Genomic DNA, 22,340 nt, shown 5'->3' with positions numbered 1-22,340 from the left:
TGCTGGCTGGAGCGGCGGCACCTGCACGGCTGCGAGCGCGCACGTTGACAGTCGAAAGTGAGGGAGCTACGAGGGAGGGCGAGGGGAGCCACCGAAGCGGCAGAGTTGCCGAGGCGATATCAGCTTCCCTGCCACCCTCCTCCCTCACATTCCACGGTTTCCGCGTGCGCCCTTCGCCGTGCCGTGCCGGCGCCGCCCGCTCCCTGTAGTTTCGTTTACTGCCGTTATCGTGAAGCGAACGTTGGCCGGCGTTGGCATTTTCGTGGCCCTCGCTCGCTATGCGCTCAGTGATATTTCACGACTCGCACTCAAGATTCTGGTTTCAGCCTCACTGGCTGTTCATTCGCACCACGTGCCCTTCTCCACTTCGTCTCTCTCTCTTCCTCGAGCACTCCTTGGGGCGCCCGTTTGAGGGGAGTGTTTGCTGTCACCGCTGACTTCCGTACTCCCAGGCAGCCACACTGTAACCGGTATTTTGTTTCCCGCAACTGCACTGTAAGCGATACGTGTATACATGGTGTGCTATGGGAAAATTAACGGGAGTGTGAAAAGACCGCACTATATTCGTTCCTGCACTGTAAGCGGTTACGTTATAAGTGGTCTATACTGTATATGTCTGTAAATCGGGTGTCCGAAAAATTGGTCAGTATCTGTATGTGTCTAGTGCCAAAGGTAAGCACAGAGTACTGTGCTGAATGAGAAGTGAATAATGAAGGAAGTTGCAAATAATGGTTGGCATAACGCTTCTTAGTACTTATCCAAATGTATTCATGAGTAATGACTCTTACAGTGCAGAGATACTTTTATGCTCACAGCATCTTTGACTTTACATTTACATTCACAGCCCTTCTGTGCACTGTTTCACTGCTGTTTCGTTGCTTCTTTTTGACCTTTCATATATACGTTTACTCCTTTATTTCTAAACAGGTACCTGCTGACCAAGTGATTGACACCGTGCTTCTTTTTCAACTTCCTAACAAGAGAATGGTATCTCTGCGTTTTCTTGCTTGGCACTTTCTTGGTAAGTACGGTGAAGAACAAGTTTTCTTTTTTGAGTTGGGGTGCCTTTTTAAGCGAAGCTTTATAGGTTCACAAGTGTCGGCGGTGGTGGTAGTGGTGGTGTCACGCTGAAAAGTGGGCAGATCCTGGCCATAGTGGAGAAAGGGTCTAACCTCAATGGCACATACCAGGGAGAAAAGTAAGAGAGAGTGAAAGAGAAAAAGAAAGAGATTGAGAATGAGGGAGAGAGAAAAAGATAGAGAGAAAGAAAGAAAATCACCACAAAGATCAGATACACACACGACAAGCTTCACTTACCTCCGTTTTCTCAACAGGGGAAGGGCTGGTGATTTTTTTTATTAAGGCAAAAGCATTATATGTCTCATTAGTCAGTCGATCTTGAGAGAAAACATGTCGCCCAAGGTCGAAAGGTACAAAAAGGACACGAACCCTTGAGCTTTGGTGTTAAGGCACTTGAACCCACTACCTTTGGTGGGAGTCAAACCCACGACCTTTGATGTTTATCAAGGTGAAGTTAATTAAGGCACTGTTCATTAAGATAGAGTTAATTATGGCTCTAGAACCAACGACCTTGGGTGGGAGTCGAACCCTCGACCTTTGAAATTAAGAGGGATGACTAAGCGAAGTACACTAAGCAAATTAAAGGGGATGACTAAGCGAATTAAGAGGACAAATAAGCAAATTAAGGATGCATAAGCAAATAAGAGGGATGTCTAAGCGAATTAAGGGGGATGTGTACGTCATGTGTCCGTCTTTAATGCATCAGAACTTGGGCTTTCGCCTTCAAGTCGTCTTCGGGATAACATAAGAGACCCTTGTGAATTTTTTGTTTGTGAAGCTAGCCTGGTTCATGGGCAGGTGCGTGCTTATTCAGAACAAGAATCAGTGAAACCAATAAGAGAGAGCAGAAAGAAGAGTTTGTGTGTTTTTTTTTCGTTGCTCATATTTGTTTGTTTTTCCTTCAGAATAGGAATTTTGCTATCATATACAGTCAGTGTCCAATTTTTCGGACTCCCTAAGGACCGTAAGAACATCAAAAAAGTTGGGCTGCCAAAAAAAACTAATGTATGCCTTTTACTGCTCTCAAGGATTCAAATTGCAACAGCCACGTCTGAAATAGCTCGGAAGGCCTGCTAGTACACTTATTAGGGTCTCGGTGCTCATACTGTGGCAAGCAGGTGCGCTCATGTATAATAATTAACACATGCTACGACCCATGACAATCGCCCCGTTCCACTCTTGGTATGCTTCACCGCAGTACAATGCATATGCTTGACCGCGTAATACCGCTATATTGCAGCAAAACTTATTTTTGGGAGAAGGCAATGTGCAATGGTCTTTTCACCCTTGCTGTGCTTTTCATGCTTCAAAGCCATCAATGAAGATGAAAAAGGAGGAGTCAGTACCATTGCTGACAGCAGTGAATCTTTTCAAAGAAAAACACTGCTTGGAACAGCAGGAAGCTGGATAGCAAAAGTCGAATCAGCTAGGCCTAGTGTTGCAGTGTGCATGACTGCACAAAATGACCACACGACCATGCACCAAACACCATGTGGCTAAGTAAGCACAAATGCCTATGGTGGCTACAGCTGGCTATGGCTGTCAGCAGATCGGCGCTGGTTCAAGGCTACGAGATAATCAAAATGGCGGCGATGGTGCCTTTGATTAATGCCATTTTGGATGTGTGGTCATGGCAAAAAGCAAAAAAAAAATTGGATGGCGAAGGGTTTCAGCATCTAAAATTGTGGCGTATGTGGCATGCCGCAAAGGCTTCTGAATTATTTGGCATGTCCAAAAAGTTGGTCGTTGACTTTAACACCATTCTTGGCTTCATCACACAAGATGATGGCAAATGCAGCAACTTGCATGTTTTGCTAAAGTAATTGTTGCTGCACAGAGAATGTGTTCGTTGAATGGGCGTGTGGAGCAGCTGATTTTCTGCTTTATAACTCATGGAAACATGAATATCATGCCACCACGTATAATGAAAAAGAGGGCTTTGGACAATTCAGAAAATAAAAAAAAAGTTACTTATGACCATTTGCCGAAAACTGCAATTGAAAGGACCAGCAATAGCAAGTCTCTCTTGCATGCCGTATTGCTTATGTACGAACGTTTAGTCAGTCACCATTTCAGGTGCACATTGACGAACTTGCGCTAGCAAGGCGCAGATGCTACATACCTTGGTGAATCCTTTGTTCTGGTTGCAGTGGGGTATTGTAGTGCCATCTGGCATGCACTCGGCATGTCACAGCTGTTGCCCCCATGATTTCTTGAACACCTTAGCATCTTATCCTGCTTATTTCCTTTTATGTTTTGTGTGATTAGGCATATGACTCAATAGAGGCTTCAGACAAGTTGGCAGGAACCAATGGAAACGCTGTCACTTGCCATCGAAAGTTAAAATAAAATGAATACAGTAGACTTCCGTTAATTTGTCTCCGGTTAATTCAATTCAATTTATGGTTCTTTTGATGCCGGCCGGCACCCATGCATTTCTGTGGGCCCTAAGTTTTGTTATTTGGATCCTAAAATTGGCCTTAACCGAATAATTCGAACTTGGTCAGTCAGTACGTATGCGCCTGACCCTTACAGCGACCGCAATAGCAACCCCTTTAGTGACAGCAGCTGTTTCAGTGGAGCTCAGGGACAGTGACTGCGTTGAACACATCATCTCCCGTCGATAAGACTGTTTTTGTCCAGCCTAAGGAATATTTTCTAGCAATAACCATAGCTCACAATGTCTCATTACGGTATTTACCCAATTCAATGTGCGCATTTTTTTTTCAGGTGAAGCTTGTATTGCCTCACATATGTGGGTGGTGGTGGTGGTAGTGGTGGTGGTCCTGTCACACTAAAACCATATTGAAAACCTGTCGAAAACTCGCGTCTCGTTCACTTGGTATATACCAAATTTAGCATGTAAGGGTACAAATGTATGACTAATATGACTGATAAATCATGACGTCAGTTACATCGCGATTAACGATAATAAAATCACGTGTGGCGCATACCCGCATTGGATATGTGGGTATAAGCCAGGGACAAGAAAGAAAGAAAGAAGGAAGGAAAGAGAGAAGGAAGGAAAGAAATCACTTGTGATGCATACCTGCATTGTATATGCGGGTTTGAGCCAGGGACAAGAAAGAAAGAAATAGAGAAGGAAAGAAAACCTGGCTGCTCCCAGTGTAGAGCAGGTGCGGGGAAAGCTGCGCCGGCACCAGACCACGTGACGCGCGCGACCACTCAGGGTCGTTTGGTGTGTCGCGGGGAGGGAAAGGGAAGGAAAGGGGGTTGGCGCGTGATCTGCTGGGCTTTCCTCGCCTAAGATCAGTTTTGGCGTCCAGATGGGAAGGACGCACGTGGTGCGTTCCGCCGAGGAGCAGGCTACGTTTGAGCAACGGCGCCGCGAACTAGCTCGGGAAAGGGCTTGTCGTTGACGTGCCAATTTTAGCGTGAAGGCTTCCGAAGCCCAGGCGATACGTCAGCGAAGAGCCGTGGACCCCGAGTTGCGGGAGCGCGATGTTGAGGCCGAACGTCAGTGAAGAGCCGCCGACCCTGTGTTTTGGGCAAATGAAGCGGAACGCCTGCGACACCGTCGGCTTGCCACAAGCTTCGGTTACCCCCCTTTTCTCGACAGGAGAAGGGCTATGAATGCTTTTTTTTGTTTTACAGAAGATGGATAGAAATTTGCCTGCTCGGGGCAATTGGATACAAAACAAAAACCGCCCTCACGGCGTTTGTATGCTTTACCGCATAACACGGATGTGTTGTGGTGAAGCAGACTTTAGGAAGCCGGCCGCCATTGTACAACACATATTTCTTGAAAAAAAAATTGTGTGCACCTTAGATTTCGACTTTGTTAGGAGCTTTAATGTCATTTCTACATATATTTCTGCTTTAGACAAATAGAAATTGGTCGCTCATTGAATTCGGGGGCGTGTTAGAATCAGCAAATATTGGTGTTACGGCATTTTTTCTGCATCTTGTTTAATTCGACCCGCTGGATAATTCTGACAATTTCTTCGGTCCCGTCAGAGTCGAATTAACGGAAGTCGACTGCATTACGTTGTAACACATGGCTGTTGATGCGTGATGCAGCAGTGTCCGTGGGCTTAGAATAGGGAATCGTAACACAGTGGTGCAGTGGCCAACCTGTTGGCGATGAGTGCCCTTACGGGCCACAATGCATAAGCCGGCATTCTGTCACAAGTGTGCCCTGTGGTAATGGATCACGATGCGGCATGTGCCAGCACAGCTGTTTTTGCGCAGCGAGGCCGCATCGACTTGTATTGCTTCAACGAAATGGCTTATTGAACTGAAAGTGGTTAGATAAGTGTTCCCTTTCACTACGCCAAGCTGCGTTTCTGCATTTTGCACTTTTGCACCTTTTTGCAATTCTTAGTTGCTTAGTGGCTGAACTTGCAGCATATTGAAGTGCAGAAAATGGAAAAGGCAAGGTTGCGCTGAATATAGAGCATGACCCAAAATATGTCACGAGGTGCTTTTTCATGTTAATAGTGAAAACAGAACTTAATTTTAAAAATCCAGGCGGTAGATTTGTGCGAAAATAGCCCAGTTATAATTAGCCACCTGCAGCTTCGTTGTATCAATATTGTCAAGTTTTTTCTTTGTGATATGCATCGTTGTCTGCATAGCTTTTATTTCTGTGTGATGTAAATGTCATTTTCACTACATTTAGTATAAGACCAATTAAACTTTCTGCACAGTAGCATGCAGCTTTTCATTCCATTCCTGCTATTGTAACCATTGCACAAACTCATTCTTTTCATTTTCTGCTTACAAGCTATATATATGTCGTCTACCCCAGTGCATTTACCTCCACTTTAAATGCCACTGGAAGCATTCAAAAATATGAGAAGCTTTTTTTTTAAGTCAGCCAAGTTCACAAACTGAAGCTATATGTAATAGAGCTGTAATGACAAGATAAACAAGGCAACCTTCCTTTAGAAAAAATATCACAACGAAATGGGCCAAATAAGGCAAGTGAACCGTGTGCAAAGATCGTATGTTGGAGCAAAAATGAGCCAGATCCCACGGGTGTACGGATCAAAATTATCCACACAATGTTATTGAGGCAATATGGCAGTCTCATTGCAGGTTGTGTTACTGCCTTCAATGCTGCTCAAATAAAAGATCCTGTGAGAGAATACAAAAAGCAAAAGGAATACGTGCTTTCAAGAAGATGAATTCGCTCTCTCCAAATAATATTCCCAGTATTGATGAAGCATAACAGTGCCCCTAATTGCCAATATTCTGATGGAGTTTCTACTGAAATCATATTGGACTGTTTTTGAAAGTAGTTCTCAACTAAGTTTTCAGGCCAAAATTGCATCAAACCAAGTGTTTGAAATAGAAGAGTCAAATCCCAACTTTACATCCTAATATTGGTGAAATGTTTCTATACTTGTTGCTCTAGCTCAAACCGACATGTAAAACATATCATATGTCATGTATCATAGCATTGCCTTTCAGTCTGAATGCAAAATTTTTCGTTTTTCTCACATTCTGTTTAAATGAATTTGACACATGAAAAAAAAAAAAAAAACTCCTCGTATTTATATCACCCTTGCTTGCTCCTTTGTTCCTCCCAGTTTCTTTCTTTGCTTGTTGGAACATAATGTTCTTCATAATGTTCACATGTGATTTAATTTGAAAGCATTACTATTCATACACCCCTAGTAATAGCACATTTGGCATCAATGTGTGGTTTTTGGTAGAAAAGGAAAACTGCTATTGTCTGTGAACCTGACCGTCAAAAAGCATGTCCATCTAGATCAGCTTAGTTGATCTGTGTTGCTCTACTGCCAATAGATCAGCTAATAACTTAGAAAAGCACAGCAAGGAGTCTTAATAGACAAACTGCATTGAGGGCGCTGTTGTGTGCATTCTTTCTTGCACTTCTTGTACTTCTGTGTGTGTTTGTGCTGCTATGTACATGAACACGCCCAGATGAACGGAAAATATAGATCTCTGAAAAGTGATGAGGCAGCATTTAAAGGGACATTAAATAGGACTCTTGAGTTAATGTGTATTAGTAAATTATTCTTCTGCAGTAGCAAATAAAGTGCTCTTGTTGCAAGAGGAAGCACGGCAAGCTAGAGAATGTGCAAAATTGAAAGACTGAAAGACATGTGGCGACACCCCACTAAAGCTTCAATGCCAGTGCTCCGTGACATTATTTATTTTGATAACATCTGCTCATGTTAGCTTAATCATTTACCGGTAGAAGAAGGATTGTATTTCACTTTCAAGGAATCAGACTCAATGTAGCAACTTTTTGTAACATTTCGTTGCATTAAAGGGGTCTGTGAACCACCCCTCGGGCTTGGTGAAGAAACACATTCCGCGGATAGCCATACGCTGCTTTGAACATCTTAGCCAAATTTTGCAGTTGTGCATGGTGCGTGGAGCTCGCAAGCGGAGCGCGAAGTCGCCTTTTTCTCAAACACTCTCTTTTCAATAGAAGCCTGCTTTTGACTCTTTTCTGGATGCTTTATTTCGTAATATAGCAGATTACCATTTGTGGCTGCTATTGGCCAATAGCTGATATCAATCAAGAAGGATGTTTGGATCAGTCCACTTCTTCCTGCTGTTACTGTGTATATTTATTGAAGCAGTTTAATAAACAGGCTGAAGTAAGCGAAAATCTGCTTTCGAATTTCAATAATAATTACGTACTTCTGGAATAGGCCGACTATCGTCTGCTCATGCTCAGCCGCCCGCGTAGGAATTAAACTGTGGCCACCCTGCTTATTAGTGTTGTAGCTGTCGGGTGTCGCTAATTTTAATTAGTTTTGAACACTCAACTAGCCTCGAACTACGCAAAACTTAAGGTCAGGCCACACGCATGCTTGCCAGCGTGCGCTCTCTCCTGGCCGCTCCTGATCCTTGGTAGACTTTGCTGCATATTGAGATATTGATAACACATCAAAATGTGCACGTTGGATATGACTACTATCCGTCAGTCAAGCTGGTGCAAGGCAATGCCGGTCCACACCACGTAGCGCTGCCAGACTGGAGCATATAAGCGCGAGCGCGCACTCGAGCCCTGTCGTGCATAAAGCAAACGCTGTGCACACGCACTACACTTGCATGTAGCTGCAATGTGCTACTTAACATTGATACCGCTGCCACCACCACTGTTAGGTGCCACGACGAGTCCGCTGGTGTCAAAATCGAAAGTAGTGGCATCTACGTGAACATCCAAAATCACATTTGAACTGCGCGCCACGGCGACATTCAGTAGGCGGAGCGTTGTGGGCGTGCTCCACTTTGCCGTAGCCTTCGCAGTGCAAGTCAGTGAAGAAGGAGTGGAAGCACCACGAAGAAGGTGTTTAATTTACAATAAGTCCGCTTCTGCATTACTTTTTTCGGCAAAGTATTTCTGAAAGTAGTATATTTTAACTTGGAATGCATTTCCCGACTTCGATATAGAGTGGTTCAGGGTCCTTTAAAGCTGCTCAAATACGATAAAATACGTCCATGACGCCACACTAACATACCAGCGCTGCAATTTCAGCGTGAAGTTCAAGAAAAGGGTAGCTTCGTCTTCATTTTCTCTGCTAGCAATCAACCTTCTTCCTGCAAAAGAATGAAAATAGAATTTCTAAATTAACCTTTACCATTCTAAATTGATTGAGGGTTGCTCTTTGGTTTCTCTTTAAAATTTGCACACTGACCACTCGCTTCTCAGGACTGAAGATCCAGTCCAAGATGCACGACTCCATCGAGGATGCCAAGACAGCGCTACGGCTGTACCGCAAGTACCAGCAGCTCGAGAGGGAAGGGCGGGTGACTGAGTCCCTGAAGGAGATGTACGAGGCTGGCCGCAAGTCCTCGTGGAAGGTTCCCGGTGCCGACGAGGAATGACAGTGTGACCACCTCTGGGCGGCGGTGGAAGGCTGCTGGCCCAGCTTCGATTCCCAGTGATGGTCATCGTAGGCAGAGAGCACAACACTGCGGTTGCCAGTTGCACTGCCTTAAAGAGCTGCCCAGAAATGCTCAAGGTAACGTGGCAGGTATGGCACGCATTGTGCTGCCGCTACACAAGGGTTTCAGCAGCTACTGTCTCAAGTTATCAGATATAGAGCAGAGCAGGAGGAAATAACACTGATTAGTCCTAATGGACATGAGGCTTAATGCAAGCAAGTAAGTAAAGTAGGGAATTTAAGACAAAATGTTAATCTTTTGCGTGACAGAATTTATGGTAGCAGCAAGCATGGCGAAGAAATGATAAATTCCAGTAAGCTGTTTCATCATCCAGATTCTGCCAATCAATTTTTTACGCATACATTTTGCTCCTCCGGAATTGAACCCAGTCAGTGCTCAAGGTATGTACAGTTGCAAGAGTCTCGAAAATAGCACCAGTTTAGAGATATTCATCCCTGAGCTTGCGGTGATATGCATTGGTGCTCCGGTTATTATTTTCCCTCAATGCCCCCCCCCCCCCCCCCCCTTTAAGGTATGTGGGACAAAACTGTGTAGAAAACTGGTGTATTTTGTTCTGAATTTTTGGAACTGACATAGGTATCTCAACATTGGTGCTAGTCTCGGGATTCCCACTAAATGGATGGGCCTCGAGCACTGACTGGCTTCAATTCCATCATTTAGTATTATTGTGTAATGTATGCTGAGGTCGCTCATTGGGAGAAATTAATTCATCCAATTGAGATAAAGAAGTGTTTTTGTGGGAATTATTACCCAATTTCTTATTTCCTGCACTGCTATGAATTCTGTCCAGGAAAAAATTGGCTTCTTTTTTTCCTTGATTCCTTGATTTAATAACTTGACATAGTTGTGGCTGACACACTCTGCAAGTGGCCCACATTGTGCTATCGCATTCAAAAGTGTAATCTGGGTCGGAGATTAGCAGTGCCTATTATCATTGCCCACTGAAGCTGTTGGGGATGGGGCTGTACCATTTTCAATTGCCTGGTTGCTTACAGAACATGCGTAAGTGCATGTTTGGCTTCTCACCTGTCATATCAAGCAGCTTTGGAACTTGTGCCCATATACCAATTACTGTCACCGTACAACTGACATACCAGCACATAAGTGTTGGCCTCGCAGGATGTCCACGTGATATGTCAGCTACAATCAGCGGTGACGTTTTACAAGTGTGCTTTCAGCCAAGATCTGGTACACACATGATTGTATTGAATGACTTTTCTTGGCGGAAAGCAAGCAGAAGTGGCTGCTTATGACTGTGTCACTGCTAGTGCCATTGTCCCAGCAGATAAATAGAAGACAGCTGCACATTGCAATGACAGCTCTGCACATCTTGGTTAAACCATGTGTCCCTACTGGCACTGTAGCTCAATCTGTTAAGACTGTAACATGGTACTATTTGCAATACACGTACTGTCAGCACTCATTGAAATGCAAGAAGTTGGAGCGCTCAATTTTTGTACAGCTTAGATAAGAGCTATTGGAATGAGGTGTTATGTCCAACTCTGACGTGTCATGAGCTGTGTTTGTGACAAGTTAGTATTGGCCATGAATCTTCATGCCTACTGTGTTTGCTAAGCTGCACAAAAACTACATGCTGTGCAGTGTTCATTTCGGTTGGTGCTGATAGCATGGAGTGTCAAATCTTTTCATTGCTGCCATTGTCATCGGGTCCCAGGCAAGCACATGGGAGATCTAGGTTGCGAGCAGCAATTCGTGCTGTGCTGGAACAATGTGGAATTGCAGAAGCTTTGCCCTTTTACTTAGAAGTCAAGCATCAATTAGGGACATGGAACATAACGGCATTATAGCAACTTGACGGCCTGTACTTTGACAGAGTAATAGGATCTTGAAGTTTACTGCAGTCGTGTATAGCACAGAGCTTGCCCCAACACTTGGCAGCGTGTTGCAAGCATAGGTCTTGTTGTGTCCATACGTGCCTACTGAGCCATGCCAGCAGGCAAAAATTCCGTCTCAGAAATACCTCTACTTATGACCTGCAAGTCTTTCTCTTTTCCTTACATGCAACCATCCTGAGGTCCTTTGTAGAGGTGCCTGTAGAAAGCATGGTACTACAATGATTAAGAGCAACTTCAGAAGCTATGGCAAAGAGTCTTGATATAAGTACGGACCTTCTTGTGAAAATCACTTTGAAATGTTTGCTCTAGGCTGCTGCTTTTCCAGTTTTGCACTGATCCAACAGTGTCATGACTTGGTCTCTTTGGTTAAAGTGCCTTTTGAACTGCAGTGTAAAAGAAAAAAGGAGGGGAGGACATCAAGTGTCGTGTTGTTGCAGTCCTATTTCTTTATCAGTGCATCATATTAATTTTTGCTCTGCAGTTCAAGACGCACTGACGTCCATTTTGCAGCATTTCTGTGTGTTCACCATCTCTGAGTATGCACTGTATCAAATTTCATGTAATGGCTGCAAGGTTACTGCATTATCATACGTCATCCCTACGAGTAAGCACTCTGGCGTGCTCAAAACACTTCTCTCATTTGAATAGTTCTTGGCCATTGGTCAAAGAAACATCTCTCGAGAAAGCACAAAATATTTCTGTCGAGAATGTCGGAGTAATTTCCTTCGGGTGCAGAGAGTGCTTGTAGATGCCCATGCTGGGCAGTGCGAGCAACCTTTTGGCCTTAGAGGGACCAGTTGGGAAGGGAAGCTGTGACTTGCACGAAAGACTTGCCAAACCTTTTCGACGCAAGAGAAGGCAGACTGTGTGCAGCAAAGTGAATTTGTACTTACATGCCAAGTTGTATACAGTCTCACTATGTACCTCAGGCCACCCATTGCTGTCGCATGTTTTGTACTGTGTAAGCAAGAATCCATGATGTAAGCCTATTCAAGACTTTGATACCATGCCAATAAGATGGTATCAACTGCTGCAATATTGTTTGACAATCTAGAAGAAAGAATTAGCCATGCACAGAGTTTAACCGAGGCTGCTTCTAGCATCTCTATTGCCACATGTCTATTCACTATACAGTCAAGCCTCGTCATAACGAAGCCGAATCCAACACAAGAATACCTGCGTTATATTGAATATTCGTTATGAGCATGTATTCCTTACATTCTGACATTAGCGAGAAAAGCATTTTAGATTTACTTCATTATAGCTGATAATTCGTTATATCGAGGTACGACTTTATTACACTCTTGAAATTGGGCTTAACTGCAGATGTTAGCATAATCAGGTTTTATTTGTAAAATCTTTTTTCTCGTTATTAACAATTTATTAGATTTCATTTTGATACTTTTGCGTCTGTATATCAGGCTAAGTATTTTTACCATCTCTTATGATGTCCTTAATATATGTTGGCACTTGTTCAGGGTGATGGAGCTTTGGAGAAAGTTAACTGGGTGTGGGAAAGATATTTCAGTCTGGTGTCATAATTTATATTCACAAATTCAGCCTTCTGAAGCTGCCATGTTGCAAATCCTTTCAAAAGTTCGCCAAATGTATTTATATTGTATTTTGTACTGCGGCAAAGACACTCAGCCTTTTAATGCATGAATCATGTACATCCTCTGAAAAATGATATTTTGTACGTTTTGGTGGCTTCTCTCCTTGTTTCGAAGTAGGCGTAAAAGTAAAAGCTTGACTTGGAGACTTGACATATAAAAAAAAAGTATTTTCACAATACATTATGAAAGATCAAATAAGGTTAATCAGTCTCACGGCCTTGCTGAATTAATCAATGCAACAAGTGTCTATGTATGCTATACCGAAGTATTTTTTATAGTGAGCTACCCTGCAATGTTCACATTCAAATGGAAACAAGCCAAATGAAACAATTAAATAGGCATAGTTACCTGGGATTGCTCAATTATATATTTGTTGGTTTCATAAATTAAGTTTCTGGGCATCCTTAATGCATGTTCTCCATAGCACCCTTTTATTTTTTTATGTATTTGATGAGCTTATGCTGCTGGCGAATAATTGAGACGCACACGTGAGAGAAATGAATGAGAAAACTCCTTTTGCACGATCAACCGAGTGAGAAACAGGATATTGTCTTTAAGCTGGTGTTTAAATGTGCTGTAGCCTTGAGACTCCAAACTTGAGGCCGAACGATGCCACTGTCACATGCATTCAAGTATGTAGAAACAGTCATAAATTCTTGCTCATTTTTACTTGGTCATGTTTCTATTTGTGCCACTGGAACTTTGTTGCTTTAGTGCTTATTCCGTGAATGGCTGAGAAATCGAAATGGACTAAGGAACGCACATTTCACACCAACCATTGTCATTTTGTGCATGGGTGAATACTGTATTTACTCAATTGTTATGTGCACTCGATCATCACTCCCTGAAATTAAAAATGCAATGCCCTTAGTTGTTCACTTACCAGTTTTTCATCGTAATAAGCAGAATACAGTAATGATAATTTGCTTTCTCTTGGAAAAAAGAAAATTTATTGCACCTGAGGCACAGTAGGTCAGGCATCACTCATTATCACTGTCGGAGGAGGCTCCTTATCACTATCGACTGCCCAGAGCATCTAATCTTCCCTTTGCAGACCATGGCAGCCTAATAGCCTAATTAACTTGCAGAGTGAGCACAAATCTGCCGCAACTGATACAACTGCAGCGATGTGTGAATTGGAAGACAGAAATTTTGTGCCCATGATGATAGCTTGTCAGTATTGCAGATTTAGTTCCATACTCGGATCTAACAGGCATTTAATTTGGTAACAAATTTTTCTGGAAAAAAGTGTGCGTTAGAATTGAGTAAATATGATAGTGTTCTTAAATATTTCTTATGAGCTTTGCTGATGCAAATGGGTTTTTTTCTTTTTCTTTCTGGACGATATACTCAGGTAAATGGTACATTATTTTGTCTTGCTTTACTCATGTTTTTGGAAGTTTTTTACAATGCTTCAAAATTTGTAATTGTTTCAGGACTCATTAATTGTTAATGTGTTCAATTACTGATCTCAGTGAGCACGTGTTTACACAACTGTGATGTTGCATCAATCGTTCACCAAAATTGTGTACATTAACTGTAATTTCCATATGCATAATAAAGACATTCATTATTTTTATTCCTGGTGCTGTTGTATTCCTCCATGCTTTAGTTTTTCTCGGGCTCACCCGCCGGGGTGGCTCAGTCAGCTAAGGTGTTGCGCTGCTGAGCACGAGATCGCGGGATCGAATCCCGGCCGCGGCGGCCGCATTTCGATGGAGGCGAAATGCAAAAACGCCCGTGTGCTTTCGTTGTAGTGCACGTTAAAGAACCCCAGGTGATCAAAATTAATCCGGAGCCCTCCACTACGGTGTGCCTCATAATCAGAACTGGTTTTGGCGCGTAAAACCTCAGAAAGAAGAAAGAAGAATTTTTCTCGGGCTCAGTGACACTGCACAACAGAGTGAAAGTTACAAGCCATGTAAGCAAATCAGGAATGACAGTTGGCTTGCGTGTCTTCGACAAAGATGGAGAACATGACCATTTAGTTCTGTTAATCATTCCATGATGCTTCCAAGCAGAGGGGAATCAGTGGCAGACAATCGGCAACACCTTTTCAGTCTCATTCCTGGTTGGCTGATGTTACCTGTAGCTTTTCCCGCAGTGGATGGCGTCTACATTGGCAGCAAATCGGGAATGAGAGCTGGCTGCACATCTCGAAGAAAGATGAGGAACATGCGCGCTTTGTGCTTCTAAGCCTCCTATTTAGCTGCAGAGTGTGGACAATCTTTTTCATTCTCGCTTCATCATTGTGACCTGTAGTTCTTGAAGTGTTGCATATGATTCTCCCTAAGCTGCAGCTGGTCTGTGAAGCCAGTTGAGAATGCTGATATTTTAAGTACTGTCACCTGGGTTCCTTCAGTGCCCACTAAAATGTAAGCTCGAAGATGTTCCTGCATTCTGCCCCTTTCAGAATGCTCTATAATTGGGAATTGAACTCTCTGCCTATTGCTTACGAATGGAATTCCATAGCTGTTGACCAATTAGAGCTGATTGAGCACACATAATTTGCAGCAATCTGTTGTTTCACCTGTCACTGCAACGTGATGTTTGCGTGTGTGATCAAGAGTGTACTTTCTCATTCGAGGGGTTTGAGATGCCTTCTTTTCTTGTAAAATAAAAGTAAATAGCTGCAGTCCAGCATAAGTAACATCATCTTTGTCACCAAGATAACTTCTCACAAGTTATAAAGTTATGTTTTGTCATGACTGGTTGCTTGATGGTCCTGGCAATGTGAAAAAGTGGTAGGACGTGCTTGCCAATGTTAATCAACGGTATATTCTGCCGTTTATTGGGGTGCTTCATTTTTCTGTATGCTTATTCAAATCTTGTAAGTAGTAGCTTGAAAAACACACTTTCACTCTACTCCATTGGCGTAGATGCCAACAACGAATGCTTGGTTGGAAATTTTTCGTTCCGGAATCAGCATGGTCTGCCATTGAAGCATTCGTCGTGGGGCAGCGCTGCCATTGATTTTCTTGAAGCCAAGTGAATTGTTAAGTAGAGGAACATTTTAAAATGTATTGGTTAGCGAAGTAGGCTATCCTGTCTCAGCACTGTATGCAGGACTGTTATGGGAACAGTTCTGATGCATCGGCACATCCACAGTTTCGACCTCTCCTGGCCATTTTGGTGTTATATGACGTTATATTGCACCTTTTGATTGGCTCTGGGGGTTGGCCACAGCCTCTGTGATTGGTCCCAGAAAAAAGGAATTGACAAGCAAAGAGCAAATACCGCGTAATCCAGCAGTGGCGAAACATCCGGGATAGCTGCTACAGGTGTCTGCTACAACTCAATGGTGTTTAGACTTCGAGCCGGCCGCGGCGCGGGGCGAATTTACGTCTCGCGCCATCTAGTGGGCATGGCAAAAGGCGGCGCGCATGCGCGCGCGTCGTGATTTTCTTTTTTCTATAGTTTCGGATATTCCTTGTTTTAGTACGTTTTCATTTTTCTCGCCGCACCCTTTCCCCGTGCCTCCTTCTCCACTGCGCGCCGTCCCGTTCGCCGGCTCGCCCGCGGTCTCCGCGGCTGCGCTGAGAAATCCCCGGCGCTCCGGCGAGCTCGTTGCGTATCGGCAGAGGCGGTAGCGACGGCGAAGGACGCAGCGGCGACGTGCGCTCGCTTTCTCCGGCCGCCGCTGCTGATGTCACGGGCTCCCCCGAGCTAGTCTGGCACCGATCGAGGCCACTTGGTCGCCGCCGCCGCCACAACACGTCGCTCTCCGGTCAAACCATGGACCGCGCCTAGGCGGCATCGCACCTTCTCGGCACTCGTGCGTAAACGCCGTCGGTCGGAGGCGAGAGAACCGAATCCTGCGCGCGGGAAGAGACAGCGAGATATGTCAGTGGATGATGCTCCGGCGTTGCTAGGCCTAGCCGCCGCCGAGCCGAGCTCCTACTGACCTAGCGACCGCCAGTGGAGAAGTGCTTAGCCGCACAGGCTCGCCGGTCACTGCTGCTGCTGCTGCTGCGTGCGTGCGCGCGCGTGTGTGTGTGTGTGTGCGTGCGCGCGCGCCGCCCCGCTCGCTGTTGTACCCTCTCTCTATTTCGCGCTTTCCTTCCGCTCTTCTCGTTATCTATCTCTTGGCGCTCTCCCCCTCCGCTTTCGGGCCGTGTGTGCGCGTGTGTGTTTGTGCCGCGGGGATCGTCTGCGAGCAGACGGAGAAGGGGTGTGCGCGCGCGGCGGTGTCAAGTGTGTTTTGTGCGATCCCATAAACAAGAGCAGCGCGCGCGCTCCGACGGCCGCTGCCGTGGATCTCCTAAACCGAGTGGCGGCGACCCCGACGTCACTATCGTCCGCCAGTGGTTCTTGCGCTACCGCTTCGGCTACCGATACCGTGTGGTGCTCGACAAGCTCGTCGCCGACAAGCATGGCCGATGAAGATGTGGTCTTCGACGACGTCTACGAGATGCACGAGTTCATCGGAAAGTGAGTAATAAAAACGACGACACTTTTCGGGGTTTCGGAATCACCGCGCGCGCGCGCGCGTTCTGAGTGGGGGGGTGCATGCGGCGAAGTCGGCTGCCGACGCGAGCGGCTGGCGGTGGTCGTGCGTGCCGCTTTCCCTCTCTCCACCCGGGATGCGGCGGAGGTGGGATGCGACTGACTGCGGAGCGCTGGGGAGAGGCTCGTGCTCCTCCCGGGCATCCCTTTTTTTTTTTTTTCACCAGCTCGAGGCCAACAGCTGTTGCGGTGTGCGCCCCGATAGATGCGCCGATGCGCGCCGGCGCGCGCTTTTGATGCATCTGCGCCTCGTGCTTGCTACACCGCGGCTTCGTTCTAGCGCGGAATCGCGTCCCCTGCTCGTCTCGCGAGACGTATGCTTACCTGGTTCTAACCTGTCTCTCCTAGTGTACGCAGCACATTGACGCCCGCGTAATCCTACGGGTTAGGAGAGCTGGAACTTCGCGGACCAACAGCAGCGTCGTAACGCACAGCCTAGCGAGCGGAGCAATTGGACTTGCCGAGATTTCGAGCGGTCAAATTGACCGCTTATCTTCAGGCATGTGCGTCCAACGTCTGACCTGACAAGGCCACTGGTGTGATCGAACGAAGGAGCGCACGCGAGCATAGCGTGATCACGGATTGGGCTTGGCGGTTAGTCTTGTCGAGCTAAAGAAGCAAGCGTTGATACAGGCGCGCGTCTCCTTATCGCTGAAGATGTTGGGCATCCCTACAGGGCGGAATCGGCAATCTTTTTTTCCTGCTCTTTTAGTTGCGCGCTGAAACAGTCGTAGCATCTCCTGGCCATCGTTGGTTCCCCATGCCAAAAGAAATTAAACATTTCACTTCCAATTTTCCTCTGGCGTCGGGTTGTGTGTTGTTGTAATGACAAACAGTGGGTGTTTGCCAATATGTGTTACCCTGCATGGGCAAACGCGCCATGCAATCATGCAGTGCCATCAGTGTCACTTCAATATCAGGCGTCTGCATATAATACTGGCAAAAAAAAATTTAAAAAAAGCGATGACCCGCTTGTCATGCTGAAACGTTCCTTCATTCTTGCGTCTCTCGCACCGTAACATTAGAATTGTATTTCGACTGAGAAGGGGCTTAGTAATAATAATAATATTTTTTTACATAACGACTTATTTTATTCTTATTGAAACATAATCAAAATAGCGCTTACCTTGAAGTCAGCCTTTTTGCTTTTTTCCTCCTTGTGTCTATGTATACAGTCTACTTTATATCCTCCCCTATAAGGCGCACTGTACTTGAATTTATAGTAAGCGAGTAAACAAATTAACGAATGATAACATTCACCGTCTTGTTCCTGACGCAGGGACGAACCCACTAGCGCCCCGCGCCGCTTTATTGTAACGGACTAATCACGTTGCGCCGCGCATAACGATATTCGCAAGTGGCGGCGACTGGGAACTCGATTCGTCCGGCACCCGGCCGGCGCTCACGAACGTGACCCCTGTTTCAATCACTGTGTATATACGAACTTGCGTGCTCGACTCGTTTTTGCCAGTTCTGCCCAGTGCGTGCAAACAAAAAAGCACGGGCATTGAGCTGGCGGGTAAATCGAACCCCCTGGGTACTCCCCCCTCCCCCAAGTGTGGTTTCATTTCGTTTCAATGCGCTGAGCACTGCAATACACGACCATGGTAACATTTGACAGTACGTTCAACGTGCCGCGTTCCGGCAGCAATAGTGAAAGAATAGCTTTTTTTTATTACTGGTAATACTTACAGCTAAATAATTAACTTAAGCATGTACGTGCTGTGAGCCGGTGATACAGTTCATCTAATATCGGCGCGTAAAACGAGGGACGAGCGTAGAATAGGCATACATATATATCTGCGTATGTCTCTGTTAGTCCCTCACTTTTTTTTTTTTTTTTTGCGCGCTGTTTTTATTCGATGATCATTAACGGCCAACTAGCCTGAATTTCCGCTTTAGTGATTCAGTTATTTTTATGATAAAAATGCAACGCGACCTACTGCGCAATGAGTAGATATTTAATTGCTCTGTAATTATGAGGATTCACTAGAATGTGCACGGAGCATCATCCTATACCGCCTTGGCTTTCTTTCAATGGAGTATCCAGCGCCTTTGAATAAGATAGCGTAACTCTGACACAGTTATTCACAGTGTATTATATAATTCCCGACTGAAGGGGTTATGAATGAATCGCCAATGCAATTGGATGTCATTGGCGTTAAATAAATTGCAAGTGTAGCAATATTTGCGCATCTTCGCAGCACATTGTTGATCTGTAACTAATACATACAGACCACGCCAATCAGCCTCAGAGAAAAATAGGCGCCGGTCATCCGGGGTTTTGCTCTTTTGTATTTATGGTATAAGGCTGTTCGAATAGCGAAATTTCCTAATCTAATACGAATATCCGAGAAAAACGTACGTTCGAGTATTGAACGGCATACCGAATATTTTTCATCTTCTACACAAAATAGAGTATAATTGTTTTGTCGAGTTCGTTTGGTAAAGGAAATTTTTATTTGCCTTATTAGACACATAAAGGGCCGTTCACATTTGGACGTCCCGGCGGTCGATCAAGGAGCTTGGAAACGTGAAGCGACTGAAAGGCGATCGTACCCGGTGCACCATGACAGTGACATTAATAAAACAAAGGAACTACGTGTCACCTCACGCACATGGAATATTGCGCTCGTTGAAGGAGATAAGTGTAATCAATGCATGTACACAAATCACCTCGCAGGTTCAAGGGTATGCAAACGCGGGGACGTATAGGCCAGATCATAAATTGTTTTGCCTAAGTCGAGACATCAAATATGTAGGTTGTCTAAAGACGAGGAGGAGAAGGGAGGGGGGGATGCTCAAGTAAATTAATAAATTGGCAAAAACACAGCGCAAAAAAGACACGGACACGAGAGAGCGACACGCACACAGCGCTGACTTGGAACAGTTTATTCATGAGGACATGAGGGAAGAAATATATATGGCACTGCCATGCGCATGGCAGTTCCATATATAGAGTCTTCCCTCATGTCCTCATGAATAAACTGTTGCAAGTCAGCGCTGTGTGCGTGTCGCTCTCTCGTGTCCGTGTCTTTTTTGCGCTGTGTTTTTGCCAATGAATCACCAACACGCCCAAGGTTCCACGCTAAATTAATAAAATTCTTGAGTTTTACGTGCCAAAACCACAATCTGCTTATGAGACACGCCGTAGTGGGTGACTCCGGAATAATTTTGCCCACCTGGGGATCTTTAACGTGTACTCAACGTACGGTAATTGGGCGTTTTTGCATTTCGCCCCTATCGAAATGCGGCCGCCGCGGCAGGGATTTGATCCCGTGACCTCGTGCTTATTACCAGCGCAACGTCATAGTCACTAAGCAACCACGGCGGGTGAGAAAGCTATCGCTTTAAAAATATGTGCACTATTTCGAACCTATCTTATCCCCCATCAATAGTCATCGCCAATCGTGCGTACACTTCCGTTATTCAACTCTGCACCCAAAAGGATGTTACATTTGATTAGTGTTCACTTGATATGGGCCGCGTAGTGCAAGCTGTTGTAAGCGGACTGATGCAAATTGCATTCAGTGCTCTTGAATCAGAGTAATATAGCGGCATTTATGAAACTGTGTTGACAAAGAACGTGACTCATTTGCTTTCTAAAGTGTGACCAATTATTTCGACGCGGTGCCACTTTGTTAAAGAGGCACTAAAGCGCAACGCTAAATGTCAACGTAGACTGGTATTCTCTCTAAACTCTATTTTCATTCATTTTCCGCACGAAGGTTGAGTAATATTAAGAAAAAAAAGTCGGCCAGCTTCCCTTCCTTGAATTTCGTGCCGCAATCTCAGCGGCGACAGGTCAGTGTGGCTTTACGAATTTCAAAGTATTGTCTTGTATTTAGTTCGCCTTGAAGAAAAAAAAAAGTTCTCCTGTGTCTTTGGTTCCTTTAGAATGCAGCGAGGACATTTTTTACCGATAAATTAAGGGTTAGCCAGACCATAGTTGACGCTGTCAAAATTCATGACGAGCCGTTGCGGGTATACTGCAAAAAAAAAAAGACGTTTTGGGCGACTTGGTGCTTGCTACAAAAATCCGAGGACACCTAAGCACTTCTTATGACTTGTGAATGCGAAAGCATTAATGTCCAATTGAACGCCGCTGATTGGTCCTTCGAGTTTTGCGCCGCGAGTAATGTACCAGCCGTAAGTGCTGCCCGATCCAGCCAGCAGCAGCAGCCTTCGGTGCCAACGCCACATGCCACCGACGTCCTGCGCGACGAGAAACCGAGAAAGCAGCAGCGGCCACCAAGGCTGGCAGGCGCGCGCAGCAGCTAAGCACAGTGGGGGTGAGAGAGAGAGAGAGAGAGATACGGAACGCGCGCCGGCTTCCGAGAGCAAGGGTGACGTGGCGTCGCGGTGATGCCCTCTCCCCTCACGCAACCCCTGGCGCGCTATCGAGGCAGCGGTTGTCTTTCGCCCACTCTGCTCCGTCGAGGCGCGTTCGTGACGTGGCGTCGCAGCAAATGGGAATTGAGGTGCCGTTTCGCCGCTACAGACGCCGCCGACTTTTTCGCTCAATGGGCCAATGGATGCTTTCGCATCAGTAATGAAATATAAAGCAAGAATTGCCACAATGGAAACAAATTGCGTGAACAGGAATAGCAATGAACTACCGAAGGGCATGTTGAGACCCAGGGTGGTATAACGTAAAGCTATGCCAAACTTTTCTATTCCAATTCTGCAATCAGCCTTCCACGATTGGTCAAAAAAAATTTCGGGCCGCCCCCACTTCGCCTGTCTGTAACGCGACGTTATGAAAACCGCGATAGCTGCTCATCTGATATGACGTGTACACACCGATTATGCATGATTAGACCGATCAAAAGAAAAATACTTATTTCTGATTCGACGCCTTTTCGCCATTAGCCCTCTGCTATTGGTCAAAAGCTTTCGGGCTGCGCCCACTTCGCCTGTTTGTCACGCGACGTGACAAAACCGCGAAAGCTCGCCGCGTCAAAGTGACGTGTACGCGGTAAAGATGCATTAATATGCCGAACACGACTGAATTTTTTTTTTCTCAATAGCAGGAGACTGCCCTTTTCCAAAAGGAAAAGAACATGGCTGCTCGCCGATCGCTCAGGCACTGGCTACTCGCACCTGCCGGAGAGCATGGATTTATTTGAGTATAATAAAGCTTTTTGCGTTGCAGTATAAGGTTGTCGAGCCTTTTCGGCATGCTTACCACACCGCTCTGCCAACTCTTCTTTGCTGAGTATCCGTTTTAGCGGCATTCTTAACCTCCCATTACACACCGCCGCGATTTTTGACCAGCCACCACAAACTAAATAAGGGGAAGCGGACCAATCGCAGGCGCGATTGCAAATCGCCACCCTCCTCATCCGGTTAGCTATTTAAGTTCACTGCG

The 22,340-nt window shown here is 45.3% G+C and overlaps 2 protein-coding genes across 21 annotated transcripts in view; both read left to right on the top strand.

The window, feature by feature from the left end:
• Positions 1–14,287, top strand: part of LOC119441720 (PAN2-PAN3 deadenylation complex catalytic subunit PAN2) — a 201,891-nt gene extending 187,604 nt beyond the window's left edge. For 11 of the 14 annotated variants that reach the window (XM_049661559.1, XM_049661561.1, XM_049661563.1 and 8 more), the window contains 2 exons: positions 928–1,021; positions 8,738–14,286. In XM_049661559.1, coding sequence (XP_049517516.1) covers positions 928–1,021; positions 8,738–8,913 — 270 coding nt within the window. In that variant the 3' untranslated portion in view covers positions 8,914–14,286. Of the gene's footprint in view, positions 1–927; positions 1,022–8,737 lie in introns of all 14 variants that reach the window. The other 3 variants (XM_049661568.1, XM_049661569.1, XM_049661570.1) reach the window with 2 other exon arrangements.
• Positions 14,288–16,108: 1,821 nt separating this feature from the next.
• LOC119441717 (peripheral plasma membrane protein CASK) overlaps positions 16,109–22,340 on the top strand; it is a 790,490-nt gene continuing 784,258 nt past the window's right edge. For all 7 annotated transcript variants that reach the window (XM_037706319.2, XM_049661551.1, XM_049661552.1 and 4 more), the window contains exon 1: positions 16,109–16,894. In XM_037706319.2, the coding sequence (XP_037562247.2) occupies positions 16,836–16,894 (59 nt within the window). In that variant the 5' untranslated portion in view covers positions 16,109–16,835. The remainder of the gene's footprint in view (positions 16,895–22,340) is intronic.

Source organism: Dermacentor silvarum, chromosome 2, assembly GCF_013339745.2.
Source record: "Dermacentor silvarum isolate Dsil-2018 chromosome 2, BIME_Dsil_1.4, whole genome shotgun sequence".
Taxonomy (NCBI): Eukaryota; Metazoa; Arthropoda; class Arachnida; order Ixodida; family Ixodidae; genus Dermacentor; species Dermacentor silvarum.
The sequence above is the reverse complement of the archived record's forward strand: the minus strand, read 5'-3'. Positions and strand labels throughout refer to the sequence as shown.